Consider the following 19,546-nt stretch of genomic DNA (forward strand, 5'->3'; position numbering starts at 1 on the left):
TTCTTCTCCATTGTTTCTATTTGTTTATCAAATTACTGTCTGAGGCAGATATGATGTTTCTGCAAGAATGGCTTTGACAAATCTCTAATGGCTGCAGTGATAGCAATAACAGTGACGTGCTACAGTACGTGGAACCAAAGATATTAAGCCTTGGCATGTTTTTAATAGTGTGTAAAAGTTAGCCTTGTTCCTGTGTGTAGGCTGTTTAATTTTAGACGACTAAGAAATTCTGTTTGTTGTAGCATTTTAATCTGTTTTAAAAAATGCAATCTCTCAGATGTAATCTTAAGGTTTGTGCAGTACAGAGGAGTTGTTTTTATATGAATTGCATCTAGTAAATCATATTGCATAAGTCCTCCCTCTGAGTCTTGGTGAAACTGTGGAGGAGTTTGGTAAAATGCTGTTAGTCCGCCATTGTAATGTGAGACCGCAGGCTCTAAAGCTTGTCAAATTATGTTTTTTTTTTTCTCTCTCTCCGGTGTTCAGCTTTACATTTGTGTGGGTCTCCAAGTCTGTGTGAGATGTTGTCAAAACCTGTCTCAGGCTAGCTCAAGCACAGAATTGACAATGTTCTGATTTTTTTTTTACCCCCCTGAAAAAGTAGTAATAAAAAAGCATTATTTCTTGTGCATTGCTGCAATGACACTTTCAAGCAGGGGTCTCAAAGTATATGCCACACAAATGTTAAAACAGTATTTTTTTTTAAAATGTAAATTAGTTGAAAATGTATTCACTCTCAGCACATCCGTATGTCTTCATCAAAACAGATTTGGAGAAATGTAGCATTACATCACTTGCTCATTAATCGATCCTCTGCAGTGAAAGGGTGCCATCAGAATGAGAAACAAAACCGCTGTTAAAAATATCACAATAATCCACACGACTCTAGTCCATCAAATAAGACAATGCGAAGTGAAAAGCTGTGTTTGTAAGAAACAAATCAATCATTAAGTCATTTTACTTTAATCATTAAAACCCACCGACATATTTGTTTAGAACATTTTGGACTGTTTTCACTTGTAAATTGATATTTCTCGTACTCGTATTTTAGCCAGAGGCAAGAGTTTGTAGTTAAAAATGTCATAATAATGGTTAATGATTTGTTTCTTACAAATATGCAGCTTTTCACTTCACAAAATGTTAATTAATAAACTGGAGTTGTGTTGTGGATTATCGTTATGTTTTTATCATTCTGACGGCACCCATTCACTGCAGAGGATCTATTGGTGAGCATGGGATGTAATGGTAAATTTCTCAAAATCTATTACGATTAACCAACAACCTCCTCTACATCTTGAATGGCCTGAGGGTCATCTGAGGTACATTGTCATGAAATTTTCATTTTTGGGTGAACTACTCCTTTAATATGGTTCACAAATGTTGCAATAGAGATGGCTTCACCTATTTGCTATTTCAAACATTGCACTTATGTGCTTGTCTTGTGCAGGTGTGTTGTGGAACCTGTCCTCGTGTGACGCTCTGAAGATGCCTATAATCCAGGACGCTCTAGCCGTCTTGACCAACACCGTGATTATACCCCATTCCACCTGGGACGTCTCCCCACATCAGGAGGACCGCAAGCTTCAAATGCACACATCTCAAGTACTTCGCAATGCCACCGGCTGCCTGAGGTGAGTATGTGGGTGCTTTTCTTTTAGAAGGAAAGAACGTTCAAATACAGGGATAGTTCACAATAAAATGTTAATTCCTGTCATCATTTGAAAACCCTCATTTCATTCCAAACTGGAACGTACAAGATAAAAGAAGATATTTTACATGGTGTTTTTGTCTATATAAAGAAAATAAATTAAAATTTTAAAGTATACTCCTTTTTCATTGTAATAATATTTCAAATGGTTACTCTTTCTAATGTATTTTTTATCAAATAAACACAGCATAGTGATGCAGTCACATCCCCAATGATTGTAAATACTGTAGGCTGTAAAAGGCAAATCTGTATTAAGAACAGATTGTGGTCTGAACAGTGTGGCTGTTTCTATGGCAGCTGGCCACGTGATGTAGAGAAGATAGTTTCATATCTGGACCACTAAGAACGATTTTTCCTTTAATGAACTGACAAAAAAAAGCCAAGGGTTTGGTATTTTTACACCTCCCTCCTAATCCACACAGAATGAGGAACAAGCCTGACAAGCCATTTCCTCCAGCCACGTCTGTTCTGTTCATTCGTAACTCTAGATCGCCCGCAGGTAAAACTGAATCATAACCTGTATGGCTTTGTCATGTTGAGTAAAGATTTATATCGTTCTTGTCTCTTCTGCATCAAGGAAGAGGACACAAAGCATATGATTCATGATTTATGCAATAATGCATAATGATGTTTATGTGGAGTGCAAATCTAGCTTGTTGTGATTTATACATTTGCTTCTTGTTGTCAAGAGTTGGTTGAAGAATAACTGCGAAAGTGTTGATTCTCTTGGGTTGAGTTTCAGTCTCACGTTAGGTTTTATTCTTGTATCCATAGCAACAGCGCAGTATTAAAACTACATTAGAGTCAGTGCTGTGAGAGGAGCACGCCACTTTTGTTTGCTTTTCCAAGTTTCCTTTTCAGATTTTCTTCCTTTAAAGACTTGCTTTTTCACTAAACTTAGCAGTTATCAATTATATTTTTACCTTGTATAAGATATTTTTGAATTTACATGAACAGATGTGCATGTACTGTATGCAAATACACACTGATATGCAAATACAAACAGTCGTTATATCCTCTGATTTTAGTTTTTCTCTAAATGACAAGCCTGCTTCTGATTCCAGCAGTGAATTACCCCTCAGAGTGAATGGCAGTGTCTTGTGTTTCAACAAATCATCTCCTGCAGGAGCGTTGTAAACAGGCAATTACCATCCTCCGCGTATGAGTCCGTCAGATACACACACGCTTAAGGAAGTGAAATGTGTATCTTATGCAGACTGTGTGATTGTGGACCACACATATCCTCTTCTACATTTTCATTCTTTGTACAGCTACAGTTAGTTGCCTATGATAGTTTAGCACTGTGATTCTTTAATCTGACGGATGTGTTTGGAAATCTAATATGGATTTTCCGAGTAATCTTTCCACAGTTCTTTCATTGATATTTCCACAATCTTTCCAGTTCTTTTTAGTGAATCATAAACATGCAGCGAGACAAGTAGTGAGATTCAGAAGCAAAAGACTCTTATGAATAGGTTCTTTTAGTGAATCAAAAATGCATAGCGAGTCCAAGAAATGGACAAATGGCTCTTAAAAGTTAATGGCTATACCAGAAAAGTGTTTTATGAGCAAATTACTTTAATTAATAGGTTATATTTAATGAATAAGAAACATGCAACAAGACCAGTGTATTTGATTTACAAACAAATGACTTTGATTTTAGTGAATCAAAAACATACAGTCAGCCCAGTGTAGTGTGATAGTGTGTAGTGTGACTCGTACCTGTCAAAAACCTAACCTATTGTATGTTTAACAAATCTTGAACAAATGTCCTGAAAGTTCTAGTTATTTTAAGTAAACTGAAAAATACATGTGTTATGTGATCTACAAGCAAATGACTCTTGTGTACAGGTTCTTCTTACTGAATCAAAAACATAAGCCTTATCAGTATAGTTCAGTTCACAAACGACTCTTATGAACAAAAACAAGAGTCATTCCCCAAATGAATGACTCTAATGAGCCGGTTCAATGTTTTATTTAACATGTAAGCATAATGGACATTAAAACTGAAATATGCAGCATGCTTTGCTTCAAATATTTCAGGTGCCTTGAAAATGTTTCATGGTAATTTGACTGAGGCATTTACTGTACATTACATTCTCGCTGTCTCTTCTGGGTCTCTTTGGAGACAGTCGAGTTGTCAATTTCTCCTAATTTCTGACAATTAAATACTTCAATTCAAATTGATGATATTCGTCAGGGTGGGATTTTTTTTCTCTCCCTTGAGGGCGGGGAACACTTGAGCAAGCCATTAAAAATAAGTGAAGCAGTGTTTTTGGAATTGAGCCTCATCCGAATGGGACTTAGACACATTGCTGCTGTAAATCACTTCCACAAGCAGAAATCAAATTTCTGAAACCTGCAGGTCTCCCTGGAACCAGAAATCTATCTAATAGAAAGAGATTTTCTCAGCCACAAAACACAATCCCTCGTGACATCCCCAAAAAGGCATCACAACATTCTCCTTCTCGCTTTCTCTGTCAGACTTCAGTGAATGGATGAACCAGTCGTTTACACAGTTAACAGCTCAATACCCTGTTAAGGTTCAGCAGCTCATCAGCTTTCAGTAGGATCTTAATGGAACCTGAACGGCTGCCAGCTCTTACAAATCTTTTCCTTTCATAATTGTGTCAAGGCTTCCACCCATCCATCAAATGTTGATTGAGGGATTGTTTCCGAGGCGAAATGCACTTTTCTTATAGTGAGTTCAAAGAGTAAATATAACTTGAGTTTAGACTGACTAATGCTTTTTTTTTTTTCTTCAAGAAACTGCATTAAAGACCTGTCATGAGTTTGTTTGTGCTCTGTGCGGAATGTTGCTGGAAATTATTAAAGCACCACTGACACGGACTTGCAACCCTTTGTTTTGAATGTTTATTCATACATGATCAACAGTTCATAGCACATTAATACTTGTCAAATAAACAAAATCTGTGCCTCTTGAGAGATCAGCTGATTACAGAGACTTAAAGGGATTGTTGAAAAACTAAAATATTACAAATAAAAGCAAAAGGCAAGAACAAACAAATTATTAAAACAAAGAGCAAGACAGGAACATGGAATTACAAGGACTAGACAAAACAAGGGCACAAGACCAACCAGACAGGGAGACACAGATACATATTCAGTCACATCCACAGACAGAGGGGGTGAGAATGACCACGGACCAGCAAACACAAAAGGGTAAGGTGCACTATAAATAGGGAGGAAAAAAACATGAGGGGCAGGTGAGCACAATTAGACCAACTAGGCTAACAAGAGGGTGTGGTAAAGAGGAAACGAGGAGGGGCTAAGGAAGCACATGGACAAGGAAAACAAGGCCATGTGCTAAAAACAAGACATAGACACAAGAAAGAAAAACACAAGACAAACAATGTCAGTGCAAAACCCTGACAAAGGTAACATTAATTTGATCAAAACTGACAGCAAAGACTGTTGTAAAGACAAAATGTTTTTGAACTTTAAATTCATCGAAGAATCATCGAAAGAAAATCATGGTTTCCATTATTATTTTAAGCACCACAACTGTTTTAAACATTATTTATATTTAAGCACCAAATCAGCATATTAGAATGATTTCTAAAGGATCATCTGACACTGAATACTGAAGTAATGGCTGATGAAAATGTATCTTTACAATCTCAGAAATAAATTACATATTAAAATATATTCAGATAGAAAACAGTTCTTTTAAAGTGTAATAACATTTCATAATAATACTGTTTTTACCGTGTTTTTGATCAAATAAATGCAAACTTGCTAAGCATCAGAGACATTCAAAAAAAACTGTACAGACATTGCTGAGATTGAAACACATTTTAATAGGCTTTTTACAAGACACTGAAGCAGCTCTTTTCTCACAGTGGGTGATTGTGTTTAGTATTTGAGCAGCTGTGGAGGTCCGTGTTGGACTGCAGGAGGGGAAATTGTGCTGTTGGTGCTCCAGATGTTCTGGTGCTTCTAGCTCACCTTGCCATTTGGCTTCTGTAACCGTGGTAGCCACCCTATGTCCAGTGTCAGCCGACTAAAGACCTGGCACATCTTCATTTTGACTGCTGTCATGAAACCTCACAATTCATCTAAACAGAAAATCTGTCCAAATCTGCCTCTTGCAGACAAGGTTTAGAAAATGTTTAGTATTCAAATGCTAAATCAGTCTGACAATGACATTTCCTCTATATTCCCAGTGGTCACCAGCCGAAATGATTGTTTCAAGTTTATTTTTTACAAGAGCACATTGTAGCTGTTGAATAGTTCATTTAACTATTCATTTAGTTCAGCATAAGTTTCTCCTTTTAGGGAATTTTTAAGGTGTGCTTGATTGAAAACAGTGCTAATTGTGTTCAATAAGTAATTTGCTAACAAAGTGTGCTAATTAATTATATGGAGTGTGTGGGTGACAGAATTAAAGTGAAATTCAAATTGAAGTGAATGAATAAGCAATAAAATCGAAAGGGCTCATTAACTGTGTAAAATTAACTTGAGCATGTCTGACGATTCACAGTGAATCACGTGACCTCACGTAAGTCTTAAACTTCAGTCATGATGCTGATTTCAGTGTCATTTTCATTTCATTGCATTCTTGGCATACCACTTTCTTAAGGCAAAGCAGAAGAGAAGAAGATGATGAGAGACTAGAAGGAGGTCACTGATGTAGTGGCCTGTTAATTCTGACAAGTTCACACCTCCAAGGCATAAGTGAGCCAGTGGTAACTTCAGCTTTTGGAGGGAATTTTTTTTGTTTGCATTATAAAAATGGCAGGCCCTTTTGTGTACCTTTATGCTCTGATTAATATAACAAGTATACAATGCATTGTTATGACGTGATATGCACTAATGGATTGTGGACTAAGCAGGGGTTATTTTGATAGGCCACTGTTCAGCATCTTACTGATAGTCAAAGATGACATAGACGGCTCAAAAGACTCACCCAAGCCTCTGTTATTTTTAGAGCTTGCTTTAGTGGTTTGGGCTGTTTTGAAACAGATTACAAGGTTGTGTGTGTGATTATCTGTGGCTCTCTCAGCAATGATAATGCTGCAGATAATGCTAGTTCAACTGTATTTGTAACTGCAACTGTAGCTTATCAGTAGTAAAAGCTATTGTATTGATTAAGCAGCGGGGAAGTGTTGACAACAAGTTGTTCGAATGAATCTCAGCACGACAGCCATATACATTATTAGGCCTTCCTGTAATTACTGCAGTATTAATAGCTACATTAATGTCACTGCCTTCAGCTTCTTCCTGGCTTCCGAAATTGAACATGCTTAGGTAATAATAAGGATGCAAATTAAGATGCAAAGCGAATAATTACATGAACAGTATGTATTTGAGTAAATTGAGTAAATTATTATTATTATTATTATTATAATTGTTTGCTTTATTTTATAATTCTTTTTTTTTCAATTGTTTATTCTAATTTGAGAGAAGTAGTGACTGGAGTGATGCAAAGCTAATAAGTAATAAATGAGTGGACATTACATATTTGTGTTAAAAAATATAATAATAATAATAATAATTTAATTATTCAATTTAGTTGTTAATTATTAGCCTTATTTTACTCATTTTATTTATTTATTCTATTATGTGATTATATTAGTGATGCAAAGATAAGTAATAAAATAAAATTACATTATGAATTTGTTTTATTATTATTATTATATTTTTACTCAAATGTGTTTTAATTATTTGCGTTGTTATTGTTTATTCATTTTATTAATTTATTCTAATATGTCAGATGAAAGTGACTGGAGTGATGCGACGCTAATAATTAGTCAAATAAATTGATATTACATAAATGTGTTTTTATTTTTGTTGTTGTTGTTGTCATTTAAACATTTGTACATCATTTTAATTCATTTATTATTAGCTTTATTTTATATAATATTATTAATTATTTATTAATTTTAGTTATTTTTGGTTTTATTATGTGAGTATAAATTTATCATGGAGTCACACAAAGCTAACAATGAATGAAAAAATGGCCATTGTATTGTAATATATTTATTATATAATATTAATCTATTATATTTATATAATAATATCATCCTTTGTAGTGTCATTATATCCTGTATGGAGAGTAGTATAATGCTCCCTTATTCTCTGTCAGTTTTTCTTACACATCCTCAGTCAGCACACAGCGCTGCAGCACTCCTTACATGTTTATCTGTAGGTGTCTAGCTGTTCTCCACCAGCCAAATATTCACACCCAAATGCTTTATGGACAATATCAGCCACTTTGTACTTCTGCCCTGTCAGCATCAGATTACCCTGCGCTGCATCAGCGAGGGGGATTTATTAAATAATTTCATCATTTTGGAATACTCCATCAAAATGATGCTCTGATAAATCAAGCCGCCGCCGTCCTCTAATTGCCGGCCTCGCTCTCCCCCTCTCTGATATCAGTCCACCATGACACACCTTGAAAAGTAATGAAACGATTACTCTTTTTCTCCTCTCAGCCAGCATGATGCATCATCTATGTTCCTGCCAAAGTGCGAGCAGACCCACCCTCAGTCACATCCATCACTCACCATCACAAGTGAATCATCTCTCTGAGCTCGGCCTCAATTGCAGGGCTCCCCGTGTTCCTCAGGACACCTTTTCCTACTGGCTGGGAAGAGTTTGATGCATTCACAAAAACTGCTGTGAGCCAAGAGCAAATGGGAGGAGGAGGCCAAGGGAAGTGAGATGCTAATTGGTGCCGGTGCAGGCAGAAGAGGGAGAAGATGTTCGTGGTCTCTGTTTAGGGAGGAACTCAAACCCTGAGGTCTCCTCTCTTCCCATTAATGTTCCCTGTGTGCTGTTAATAGAGCTCATTTGACTGTTTAATAAGCCAGAATTACTCCTAGATTTGGAAAGTTGTTGTGATTCACTACTGGAGTCAAATGGGTGAATAAATATATATTTTGAATATATTTACTTTTCCACTGTGCAAAAATCACGGAACTGTTAAATTAATCTGCTTAATTATTTTCCACTTCTCTTGTACATTGGATGAAAACTTCACACAAAGTAATTTCTGCCCTGTCCACTGTTATATGGCGTCATCATCAATAATTCATGAAGTTGGTTCCAATTTGTTTCGGTCACAGTGACATATGCGCATGCAATTGTGTGGTTTACTTCCCACATTTATAAATGAGTGTAAGCCATCAAAATGATCCATCGAGACGTTCCCTGTGACATTAGCAGAGGGTCCAACTTTCAATTTAAAATGAGTATAAACAGACTTTATTTTGAAATATTAGGAAGCTTGTTTCACAGTCTGCTCTTTGGCAGAGATGAATTTTAAATAACTAGAAATAAATTGGAAATCTGACCGAAAGCAGAGCAGCTGTGTTTTCTGACATCTGGTTTGGGTAGTCTTAGTCTCTTGGTTATGAATAGTAATGTCTCATCATTTATGTCTCCAGCATAACTGTTTTATTGCATAAAGGGAAGCAGGCATTGGGAGCCCAGAGCTCTTCTCAGCCTGATGTACATTAGCATAACCTTTGATTAACTATTTTCCCATATGGCCTTCGTGGTGCTTGGATGTTTAATTTCCTGCACAAAGGGCTTCCATTGAGCCTTCCGTTAAGTGAGAACAGCACCGATTCATGCCAAGAAATAAGCTCAAATGTCCGTGTATAAAGTGTTTTACCTCTTATTGGCGAGTTGAGTATCAGTTTCATTTGTTTTAATATAGCAGTTTAAGTAGTGTTATTTTAAGTCACATAAAATGTTATTTAATTCTGTATATATATATATATATATATATATATATATATATATATATATATATATATATATATATATTATATTCTGAAGCACAGTATAAAAAAATTCTTAAATTAGATATTTGAAAAAGATCTCTGTTCAAAATAAAAAAGACACTTCCAAGTTATTGGTGTTAATCAGGCACCTGATGCTAATTCCTTAATTACAGAATATGTCAAAAACTATTTAACTGGCAGCATTCCTTATATTTTTACTGAGATTACAAGGAGGTGGGCCAGACTGAAAGCCTGCAGCAGGAGGTTGGCCAGAAGCTGGTCTTTCCAAATCTGTGATTATCGAGCATCGTGTTAGTTCAGTCAGGCCACGTTAGTCACGCTTGTATCAGCTGACATTCAGCTTGTTCTGACGTGTACCAATCCAGTCTTGACACCTATCACCTGCGGTCTATTTAAATTCCCATTCTTCAGTGTCCCTTCCATTGCATCGCTGCTTGCAATTAACTCCCTCCTTCAACCCCAACTCCACCAACTGAACCTGTAATCCGATCTAACTTTGTTCTACTCGGTACGTGAACGATCGCTGCACTGCTTTAGATGCACCGCTCCAGGAACACACTGACGGACCGCAACCGTGTGATCGCCGGAATACATTAACATGGGTGCATAAAATAAATAAGCAACGCATACGCACTGCAGACGGATTATGTGTGAAACAGGCGTAAGGTTGTTTGCACAATGTGCAATGTGGAATTCGTTTACAGCTTTCTCAAGCAGTTTGTGATGCATTTTGGAAACAGGAGATGAGCACCTGTTTTATTAAATAGTCCTGTCTTGAGAAACCCGTTCTCAAAGACTTAACGTAACTTTTAGTCATTATTTTATTTGGGTAGCACACATATTCTGAATACTTTCGGCAGAATTCAAATGAGCCATTTTAATCTGGATGAATCTAGATGAATTCCAAGATTACAGTGAGATTATATATATATATATATATATATAAGTTAAAAAATATATAATATATAAGTTTAAAAAGTTGTGTGTGTCTATATTTGTTTATACAAACAAAAATACATGTTGCAAAATTTGTCAAATATATATAAATAAATACAAATAAATATATACTCAAATGTTTGGATTCTGCATAGGGTGTATGTTTGTGTATATATTTATGTATTTATTTATTTGGACTTTTTTTTTACCTTAATTTTATAGGGAAGTGGAGTGAATAATGTTTAATGTTTTTAAAAATTATTATTTTATAAACTAATGTAACAAATCAGATAACTGCCAAAACTGAAAGGAAATATTTACCCAAAATAATTGCACTCAGATTGAAAAAAGAAATTGTCCATTATCCATTTATAGGAGTAATTGTTGATTTTGTAAGTTTGACAAGAAGCTAATGACCTTAATCTCAAAGTCTGTCACTTATAGACAGCTTGAATAGAAATCTGAAATTGTGATATTAATTCCTATTATAATTATGAATTATTCTTTTTATATTATATGTTTGGTCCCTGGTTTAAATGTTTTTCTTCAGAGGGAGTGATAGTGTGTCATTTTGACTATGTCATCTCTTCTGCGCTCATCCTGATTTGACACACCAGCAACCACATGTTTTCCCTCCATCTACTACGTGAGGTCAGGAAAAGGGCGACATGACTAATTAGTGTGTTTGTTCTCACACAAGCACATTAATAACTGTCATTAATTGCCTAGAATACAATACACAAGCAAAAAATAAATAAATGAAGAATGGATATCCATAAGCTCACGTCCCCCAAGCCCTCCGATCAAAGAGAGATAGACATTGGCTGGTACAGGAAGTGCCAAGGTAACTTGAAGGGTTTTGACTTTGTCTATCTAAGCTATAATTTCTATGAAAGATTTTCTGATGTATTGCCACTCACAGGTTTCCAATGCCTAACCTCATAAACATCCAATGATCTAGCATGTGACTCGTTCCTCGGGGGGTCTGTTGTGACATGAGTGTTTCTGTAAGTCTTGCCCCCTCACAAGATTTTTGACGAAAACTTGCTCAACAAATTGGATGTAACATTTATAGGTCTTAAATTCCAAAGCTGATTCTGTCAGGCCTATTTAATATTTAATGATATAATAAAGAAGGGCCATAAAGGAACTAAATAGATAATTTTGTAATGCAAACGCTCCATATGCAGGCTAAATTATGTATTTGCAATGTCTTTTCACGTATATTCATGTATCATAGAGGAGGAGGCAAGGCAATTCTAATAAATCATACATAGCAATTGATTCAGTTCTGGTGAATATAGTAATGGTAATCTTGTATGGTGAAATGTTTCCCGTTTCCCATTACAGTTGATGTGAGTGAATTTTTCTTATTATGAGGGGGCTGTTTTCCCAGAGGCAGTTCCATGTGGTGTGGCAAAGATACACACGTGTGTCATATTCTTTCGGTCTGACCAACAAGGGAGTTTTTAGCTGAGATCAAACCGTTTTCAGTACATTGATATGATGTGAAATAGAGCCTTTAATAGAACTGTGATTTGCTGTTATTGTGTGTCTTATAGACATGTGAATGGAGTTTTAATGCCTGCTGTTGTCTCATTTGCACAGAGACATTGAATGCATTACAACAAGTCCTAGCCTGGCAATGCAAGCAATAAATCTTAAATGTTTTTTTTTCCTTAACAACATGCATTTTGTAGTAGTCTTTTATGCTCACCAAGGCTGCATTTATTTGATGAAAAATAAACAACAATATTGTGAAATATTATTACAATTTAAATGAAGTTTAAATTTCTATTTGAATAAATTATAGCGTAATTTATTCTGGTAATGGCAACGATGAATTTTCAGCATCATTACTCCGGTCTTCAGTGTCACATGATTCTTCAGAAATCATTCTATCATGCCGATTTGGTGCTAGAAACATTTCTTATTATGATCAATATTGAACACACGTTAATATTTTGTGGAAACATACTGTCACTGTCCCCAAAATTAAATCTCATTGGTCCCACAGTCACATTTTAAACATCAAATATATGCTCATTAACCAGTCTGATGAGATTTAACAAATTCTACAGTATTTTCTGTTTCAGGGTGGACAGAAAAATAACTTAAAGTTGCAGATGTTGTATTTGGATAGATCACTGTGTTTGTGTTAGTAGAATAAGCCTATTACAGTCGCTCCTCATCCATATTCAGCACAGCACTCCTGATTGATTTTTTTCAATCAACAAAATAATCATAATCCTTATTGGATTATCCAGTTGAAATGATGCCAATATCCATTTCTTGCTCTCCCACTGTTATACTGTCTAAAATATACCGTCAGATATCTAGCAGTGTCAGTGATTCTCCTCCTGAAAACTAAAAGATTCACATACTAATAGATGTCAAAGGTGAAAGATTTGGAGAGATTTCTTTGAGTCACTTGTGAAATGTGAAGCGTTTGCATTTTGTTTGTCACAGTGGTACGTTGTAAAGCGTGGTTGTTTCCCCCGGAGGGAATCTCCATCTTTGTGATTCGATCTCCCTGATTTAATGCACTCATCACTGACCTGTGCTTCCCTCTCTCCATCTCTCTCCCAGGAATGTGAGTTCGGCAGGAGAGGAGGCTCGGCGGCGGATGAGAGAATGCGAGGGTCTGACTGACACGCTGCTATTCGTCATCCAGACTTCCCTCGGAAGCAGCGAGATTGATAGCAAGGTAAGCTTTCCTCCCGGGATCTGTCCATCTCTCCCAGAGCTATTAAGGCAACCTGTTGTGTCTGTGAGTGTGTGTGTGGAGGTTCATTGAATGTACGGTAACAAATAAACAGCTCCATGTTTGGCTACTGTTTGAGGGTTGCGAAGGCTCACTCTTCTAAATGGCGTTCTTTAGTCATGATTTAACTGGCAGCCCTCCATCAGACCCAGCTTGCTTATAGCAGAGTGGCGGGGATGCATCCATCCTAATGAGAATTGAAGAGCAGAGCGTGTGGATGCTGGAGCGTGCCACAGTTCTTTCCCTCTGGTCATTTTCAGACTTGCAAGCATTCCAGCCATCCCACAGTTCCCGCTGTCTGAATCCCCCCGCGGTGCACTCTCAACCAGCTCTCTTCACAGTTTCTAAACTCACAGCATGGCTAATAAACAATAGGTTCGGTTTCACAGACAGGGCTTAGTCTAAACCAGGATTAGACCATAGTTCAATTAGACCATTTAAGTTATGTACTAAGAAAAAAACATTACTAAGATAAAACAAAGGCACTGTTATATTTCAAGATCAGTCAGTGCAAGTTTCTTTCAGTTGAAACAGCTCAGACTTACATTTAAGTCTAGGATTAGGCTTAAACCTGGGGATAGTGTACTTGAATTTCTTGTAATATTTCTTCAGGCTTCATAGGCTGTATTTTGACTGTTAAAACTTGCTCAAAGCTTAAAGGAAAACTGTTTTACTCACTGTCATGTCATTTCAAACCTATATGATTTTCTGTCTCCGTCAGAACACAAAAGAAATAACTTTGAGTTAAGTCCAAAAGTGTATTGTGTTTTAATGCTAAACTCTCTTCAGGTTGTTGTATCTGAATTAATCTCTATTTTAAGATAGTTTCTGTTGGCTGTCAATCCATGGAAGCAATCTTCACGTTTGCATGCATACTGTGACAGTTATGCGCAATAAAGGTTATTTGAAGTGTACTTCAGTTTTCAAATGAACACTTAACATATGCATACAGCCGAGCACATAACCTTTCAAAGTAAACTCCATTTTAACCATGCACAAACACAGACTCTAGACACACGTGCACAAGAAAGCTTCATCTATCGCTCTCCAGAAGTTATTAGCGATAAAAGAGTCTCTGCACTCATTTAAACTAAAGTCAACCCCCTCGCACAAGTGCTTGTCAGTGCAGGCATCTGTTATTGTCTGCGATTTGTTGTTGTTCATCTGTCTCATCCATTTTTTTTTTCGGCTGTGAAATGGGCCGGATCCATGTTGCCACCTCGTGTTTTATTAAATAGTCCAAGAAAATTCAAGGCACATGCAATCTGAGCATACAAGCTAAGAAAAACTTGTTTGTGCTCATACATGCGCATATTACACTGATGATGAAATTTACAAAACATGATTTAATGCATGTGTCGCTAAAAACTCGGATTCCTCTCATTGTATCCAGATGCCTTGGAGATACAGATCAGAGCAAAAGGCCAGCCGTCGGGTGTACTGAAGCACTTGAGAGTTGAAAACACACCAATAAGCTTGGGAAGCATGTCTAGTGGGCTTCGCCACTGTGCCATTTGTCCCCATTTTACTGCGACATTTTACATTTCGTTTAAATGTGAAAATACTGTTTCTGTAAGTGCACGTCCAACCTGTGGTTACACATTTTCTTCTTCCCATACATGTCAATTTAGCTCCTTTTAGAGCACTAAGCACTCTTTTTCATCCATCAGTGTGCTTTATCACATTACAAACGCTCAGAAAAGCAACAGCAACCATTTCACCCATCACACTGGCTTCGAAAATGGGCAATCACCCTAATCACTCCAATTTCTTTATGTGTGGTGATTCGCCCAGAGCTGTTTTTCGCAGGTGGTGGCCCAGCAGAGTTATAATTGCTGAAAGCACACCGCCCATGGTCTTAATGTGCCATTAACCTGTGGTTGGTCAAGCTCAGTCCTGTTGACTTTAGCATTTAAAATGGGGACCTTGTAAATGGCTGGCAGTAAGAGACATGGTGTTGCCCTAAATTTCACCAGGTGCAATATTCATTATGTTGCGCTTTTCCTTGGAGATTTTAGCAGAACTTGTTATGGAAAATGCAATGTCTGGCACAGAGAAGGGCTGTTGTTAAGTCAATATATGTTTCTGTACATCAGTGCAAATGCCAGTGCCTAATTCTCTGAGCATTTCTCTGATGACAGTCATTATTTTCATTTGTGCAGAGCATGGTCCTCCTCATTCCATAATGGGGGAAAAAAAAGTAAAACATGAAGATTGAGAAAAATGCTCATTTTTCATCATCATTTTGCTAGCATTTATTTTCTATTTTCCACTGTCAAGCATTGTGCCTGCTCTGCTGTGTCTCCTTGTAATACCCTGTTAAATGGAGTGTGAGCCGATGGATTTGGCTGGTCATTTTTCCCCATCTGCGAGTATATCCTTTAATCACATTTAAATGGGAGACCGTGTCAGACATATAATTAAGTACTTTCATATACTTAGTGCCAATGCAGCCTACACTCCCAGCCAACACTCAGAGACGGAGACAGAGGAAATTAGAAAGTTGGATGAAATGCAAGAGAGACATTTAGAGAGGAAAATGTAAGGGCAAGATAGAAGAAGCTAGGTCTGTAGGATTTGACCTTGCTGTCTTGGACAGGCCCTAGACATGTTTTTCTCTAATACAGGGATCTTAATTAAGTCAAATCACCTAATCAACAAATTGTTATTTTACTTTATTTATTTATTTCTGATTTTATATATAATATAAAATGCCTGTTTTTTTTGGGGGGGGGGGGGTGATTTCAGGATAAACTACTAAATCTTAAGGGTTTGCATTTAATTTTGAACTTAAATTTAAATATCTTTCAAGCCAGTAGTTTAAGAAGACTTCTGTAATGGCTGCTTTTTTTCTGAACACTTGTTAATTGCTCTGACAGTATAACGAGTGCATGCAGACCAGTGTGTGTGTGTGTGTGTGTGTGTGTGTGAGAGAGAGAGAGAGAGAGAGAGAGAGAGAGAGCGCAATTGTGTATTTCCTCTTGTCTCAGATCAGCATGAGTTGGGTAGATGATGTTTGGCCCCTCTGGCCAGATGGGCTCTATCAAGAGCTCAGTGGTGCTAGACTAATACCTGCCCAATATCTGTCTCTCTCTCTTTCTCTTTCTCTTTCTCTGTCAGACCATAGAAAACTGTGTTTGCATTCTGAGGAACCTCTCGTATCGGCTTGCAGCTGAAACGTCTCAGGGACAGCAGATGGGTACGGACGAGCTGGACGGCCTCCTGTGTAGCGATTCCAATGGGAAGGACGGAGAGACCTCGGGCTGCTGGGGAAAGAAGAAAAAGAAGAAGAAGTCCCAGGATCAGGTGACCATTTACAGGCTGCAATGTGACCCTCACCTGCTGACAGTCACTCTAACACACTTTACCTGGCATTCCTAGTCCAGAGCACCATGAAAGAGGCTATTTATAGTCAACAGGAAATCACATTTTCAGTTTTTATCATATTTTTTTATCATATTTTCTTTGTTGTTGCTAGTCTTATTGTATTATCAGTTATATCATATAATATAATTGAATATGCTTTATATATATGATATAATGGGTTGGATCTATTTTTTGTGTTATCCTATATCATATATATATATATATATATAGATTTATATATATATATATATATATGATATAGGATTAGTAAATACATAATATAATATAATAAAACAATAGAACAATTATTAGCTTAGATTAGACAGTTTAATAATGACAAATGCACTGTAATATGTTTTTATGTAATATAACTTGTTATTATGCATTGTAATATATTATACATTATATTTTTAGATTACATTAGTTTATATGAAACTACACACACACATATATAAATTCACAAGCTATTTTACTTCCATAATGTGAAACAAGTGAAAATAAGGGCAGAACTTGACTTTTTGTTAATTATGGAAGTAAAATAGCTTGTGAAAGTCCGTTTGTGTTGCCTGACTAAAGAAAGAAGGCTGTATTTCACAATAAAATGCTTCTCTGCGTTTTCATATGAAACTATTAATAACACAATCAGCATATTCAACTTCATTTTACACCCCTCGTTGCCTGAAAATAATCCCAATTTATGTTTCAGTGAGTTCCCCAAATAACAGATTTCCACGCCGCCCTTTTATCAATTACTTCCTCTGCAAACATAACGCTCTCCACCTACACAGAGACACACTGTCAGACAGTGAGTTTCCCCGGGGACACGCTCTAAGGCTGATAAATCACAGTGTTTGTGGGCATCAGACTAAAGGAAGTTGGGAAAAAAACAACCTTTTTACTGGCGCCGCCTCCATAGCAGAGAAAACTCATCATTAATCGCACGTAGGAAAAGTCAGGGGAGACACGGAGGGGGAGCGTTGAAGGTGGGGGAGCAGTTATGTAACACAACTCCCTCTGGAAATGTCCCGTTCCAGAGGAGCCATGGAGCTAATAGCTGGTGATATACAATAGCCACCGATAGCTGAATATAATCCTCTTTATCTTCGATGCTAGCTAAAATAAAACTTGCTTTGCAGCAAAAGAGATGCTCGTCACAATAATCTCCGGTTGCTACATGCAGAGGCAGTATAACTTTAAAAGCAGTAAGAGTCGAATAATACATCAAAGCTATGACAGCATAGACTATTGTATTAAACATAGTTTGGGGATGTTTTGCGTCATCTTTTGCATTTGAACTTCCAAAGATGTATCTCCTTCATTCATTATTTCAAAAACCATATATAAGTCTGAAGATCTGTTTTAGCATTCAGTCATATGTGACTCCTCCAGTCAGATTACCGAAAGGAAGGAGATGCAAGTATCCAGGAGTTGTCCATCTCCTCCTCTTGGACTGTAAAGAGGGCCATTTCTCCCCATTACCTAAGGTGCCCTCTCGTATCATGTGCTGGACCTTCTCTTCAGCCGAGACGCTGAAAGAGGACACCTGAGCCTCCGGGCAACAGAAGGCTAATGTACTCTGTTAAATAATTTATCACTAAATGGCAGCGAGGCAGCCAAGGAAACCAGAGCGTGCTACTGCGGCTCTGTCAGGGCAGTGCAGTGGTGTTTAGCGTAGCTAATAGACTGAGAGGAGAGAGTATGTAAACCACAGCAATTTCAACCCACCAAGCATTGATACCCTTCTTTGAGTTTACTCTGAGAAATGGGGCATGAAGCACTCATTATGCTCAAAGCTTGCTGACGGTAAATGGGTGAAGAGAAAGTTTTCGACAATTTGAGATGCTGTTTTATGCTCCAATAGTTCAGAAGAAGCATTAGGATCACGTTCTCATTTATAGATCGAGGGTAACTCTCGTTTTTGAGTTTCGGAAAAGCTGAAAGAGTTGCATTTGAGCAGGTTTGACTCATTTTAGATGCTGAAAATGAAGAAAAAACTAATGTTGCTCACCAGAGTTTAGGGACTTAATAGTAATGGGTGAGTGACAGATGATGTAACGGAGAAAACTTTTAAAAGTCATTCACAAAATGATCCATGTTCTTAGATAAGTAGCATTTGTTGGTTTCATGCATTTTTGTATTTTCTTAGATATATTTAATATCTGCATATTTAATATCTATCTATCAAAACGTTCATCATAAAGGAAGTGTCATTTTTTATTATTATTATTTAATAGATTTAGACGTAATCATTTAGACTCTGATGCCATCATTAGCAAGCACCTTTTTCGTGGTTAAATTATGAAAACCGGTTTGACAGCGATTTGTGAAGGCTGAATGTTTGCGAAATGTTGCCCTCATTGTTTGCATATAGTGAAACCCCAGATTAGACCAAGTCTCCTCTCAAACTCTTTCCATTTCTTCGGTGTTCACCGAATGAGAAGAGCAGCATCCTCACGGGGGTTTCTCCACCCTCCAGCGGTTGACTGAACAACAGAGCCGCTCCTCCGAGCAGGAACGGGGGGAGATGAAAACAGACTCATTAATAATGAAGAGAGAGTGAGGCTGAGTGCCAGAGCTAGTTTAAGACGCTGAGGTATTTCACAAGTTGCTCTGCCTGAAAGTAGGTCAGCCTGTGAGACCAGCGCTTTTCAAACTGACTCAAGCGCAGACTTATAGGTACAGTTTGTCATTCCTGCCCAGTTTTGGGTCTATTCAGGGCACTATTTGTCAAGAGATCTCCTCATGTGGGGTTTGTGTGTACTGTGTGTGCAGGGGGTTACAATCGCCTATTGACCCATACAGAATGACAGTGATTTTATCTCAGGAGTTCGCCAGGTGGAGGTGGAGGCATATGCCATAATGTTATTGGTGGTCATAGCTGTAGAAAATCCTGTAAAAAAAGAGGTAAATAAAAATGAATCCATTTTTCTGGATGCTAAAAGGGAACACTCTTGAGGAGAAAGTGTCTGTATAGTATATAAACTGCAGTGCGTA

At 37.2% G+C, this 19,546-nt stretch overlaps 1 protein-coding gene across 3 annotated transcripts in view; it reads left to right on the top strand.

The window, feature by feature from the left end:
- The window catches only part of LOC127946211 (catenin delta-2), a 280,344-nt gene that overhangs the window by 228,695 nt on the left and 32,103 nt on the right, over positions 1-19,546 (top strand). For all 3 annotated transcript variants that reach the window (XM_052542619.1, XM_052542620.1, XM_052542621.1), the window contains 3 exons: positions 1,448-1,631; positions 13,012-13,129; positions 16,307-16,492. In XM_052542619.1, coding sequence (XP_052398579.1) covers positions 1,448-1,631; positions 13,012-13,129; positions 16,307-16,492 — 488 coding nt within the window. The remainder of the gene's footprint in view (positions 1-1,447; positions 1,632-13,011; positions 13,130-16,306; positions 16,493-19,546) is intronic.

This window comes from Carassius gibelio, chromosome A24 (genome assembly GCF_023724105.1).
Source record: "Carassius gibelio isolate Cgi1373 ecotype wild population from Czech Republic chromosome A24, carGib1.2-hapl.c, whole genome shotgun sequence".
NCBI classification, from domain to species: Eukaryota; Metazoa; Chordata; class Actinopteri; order Cypriniformes; family Cyprinidae; genus Carassius; species Carassius gibelio.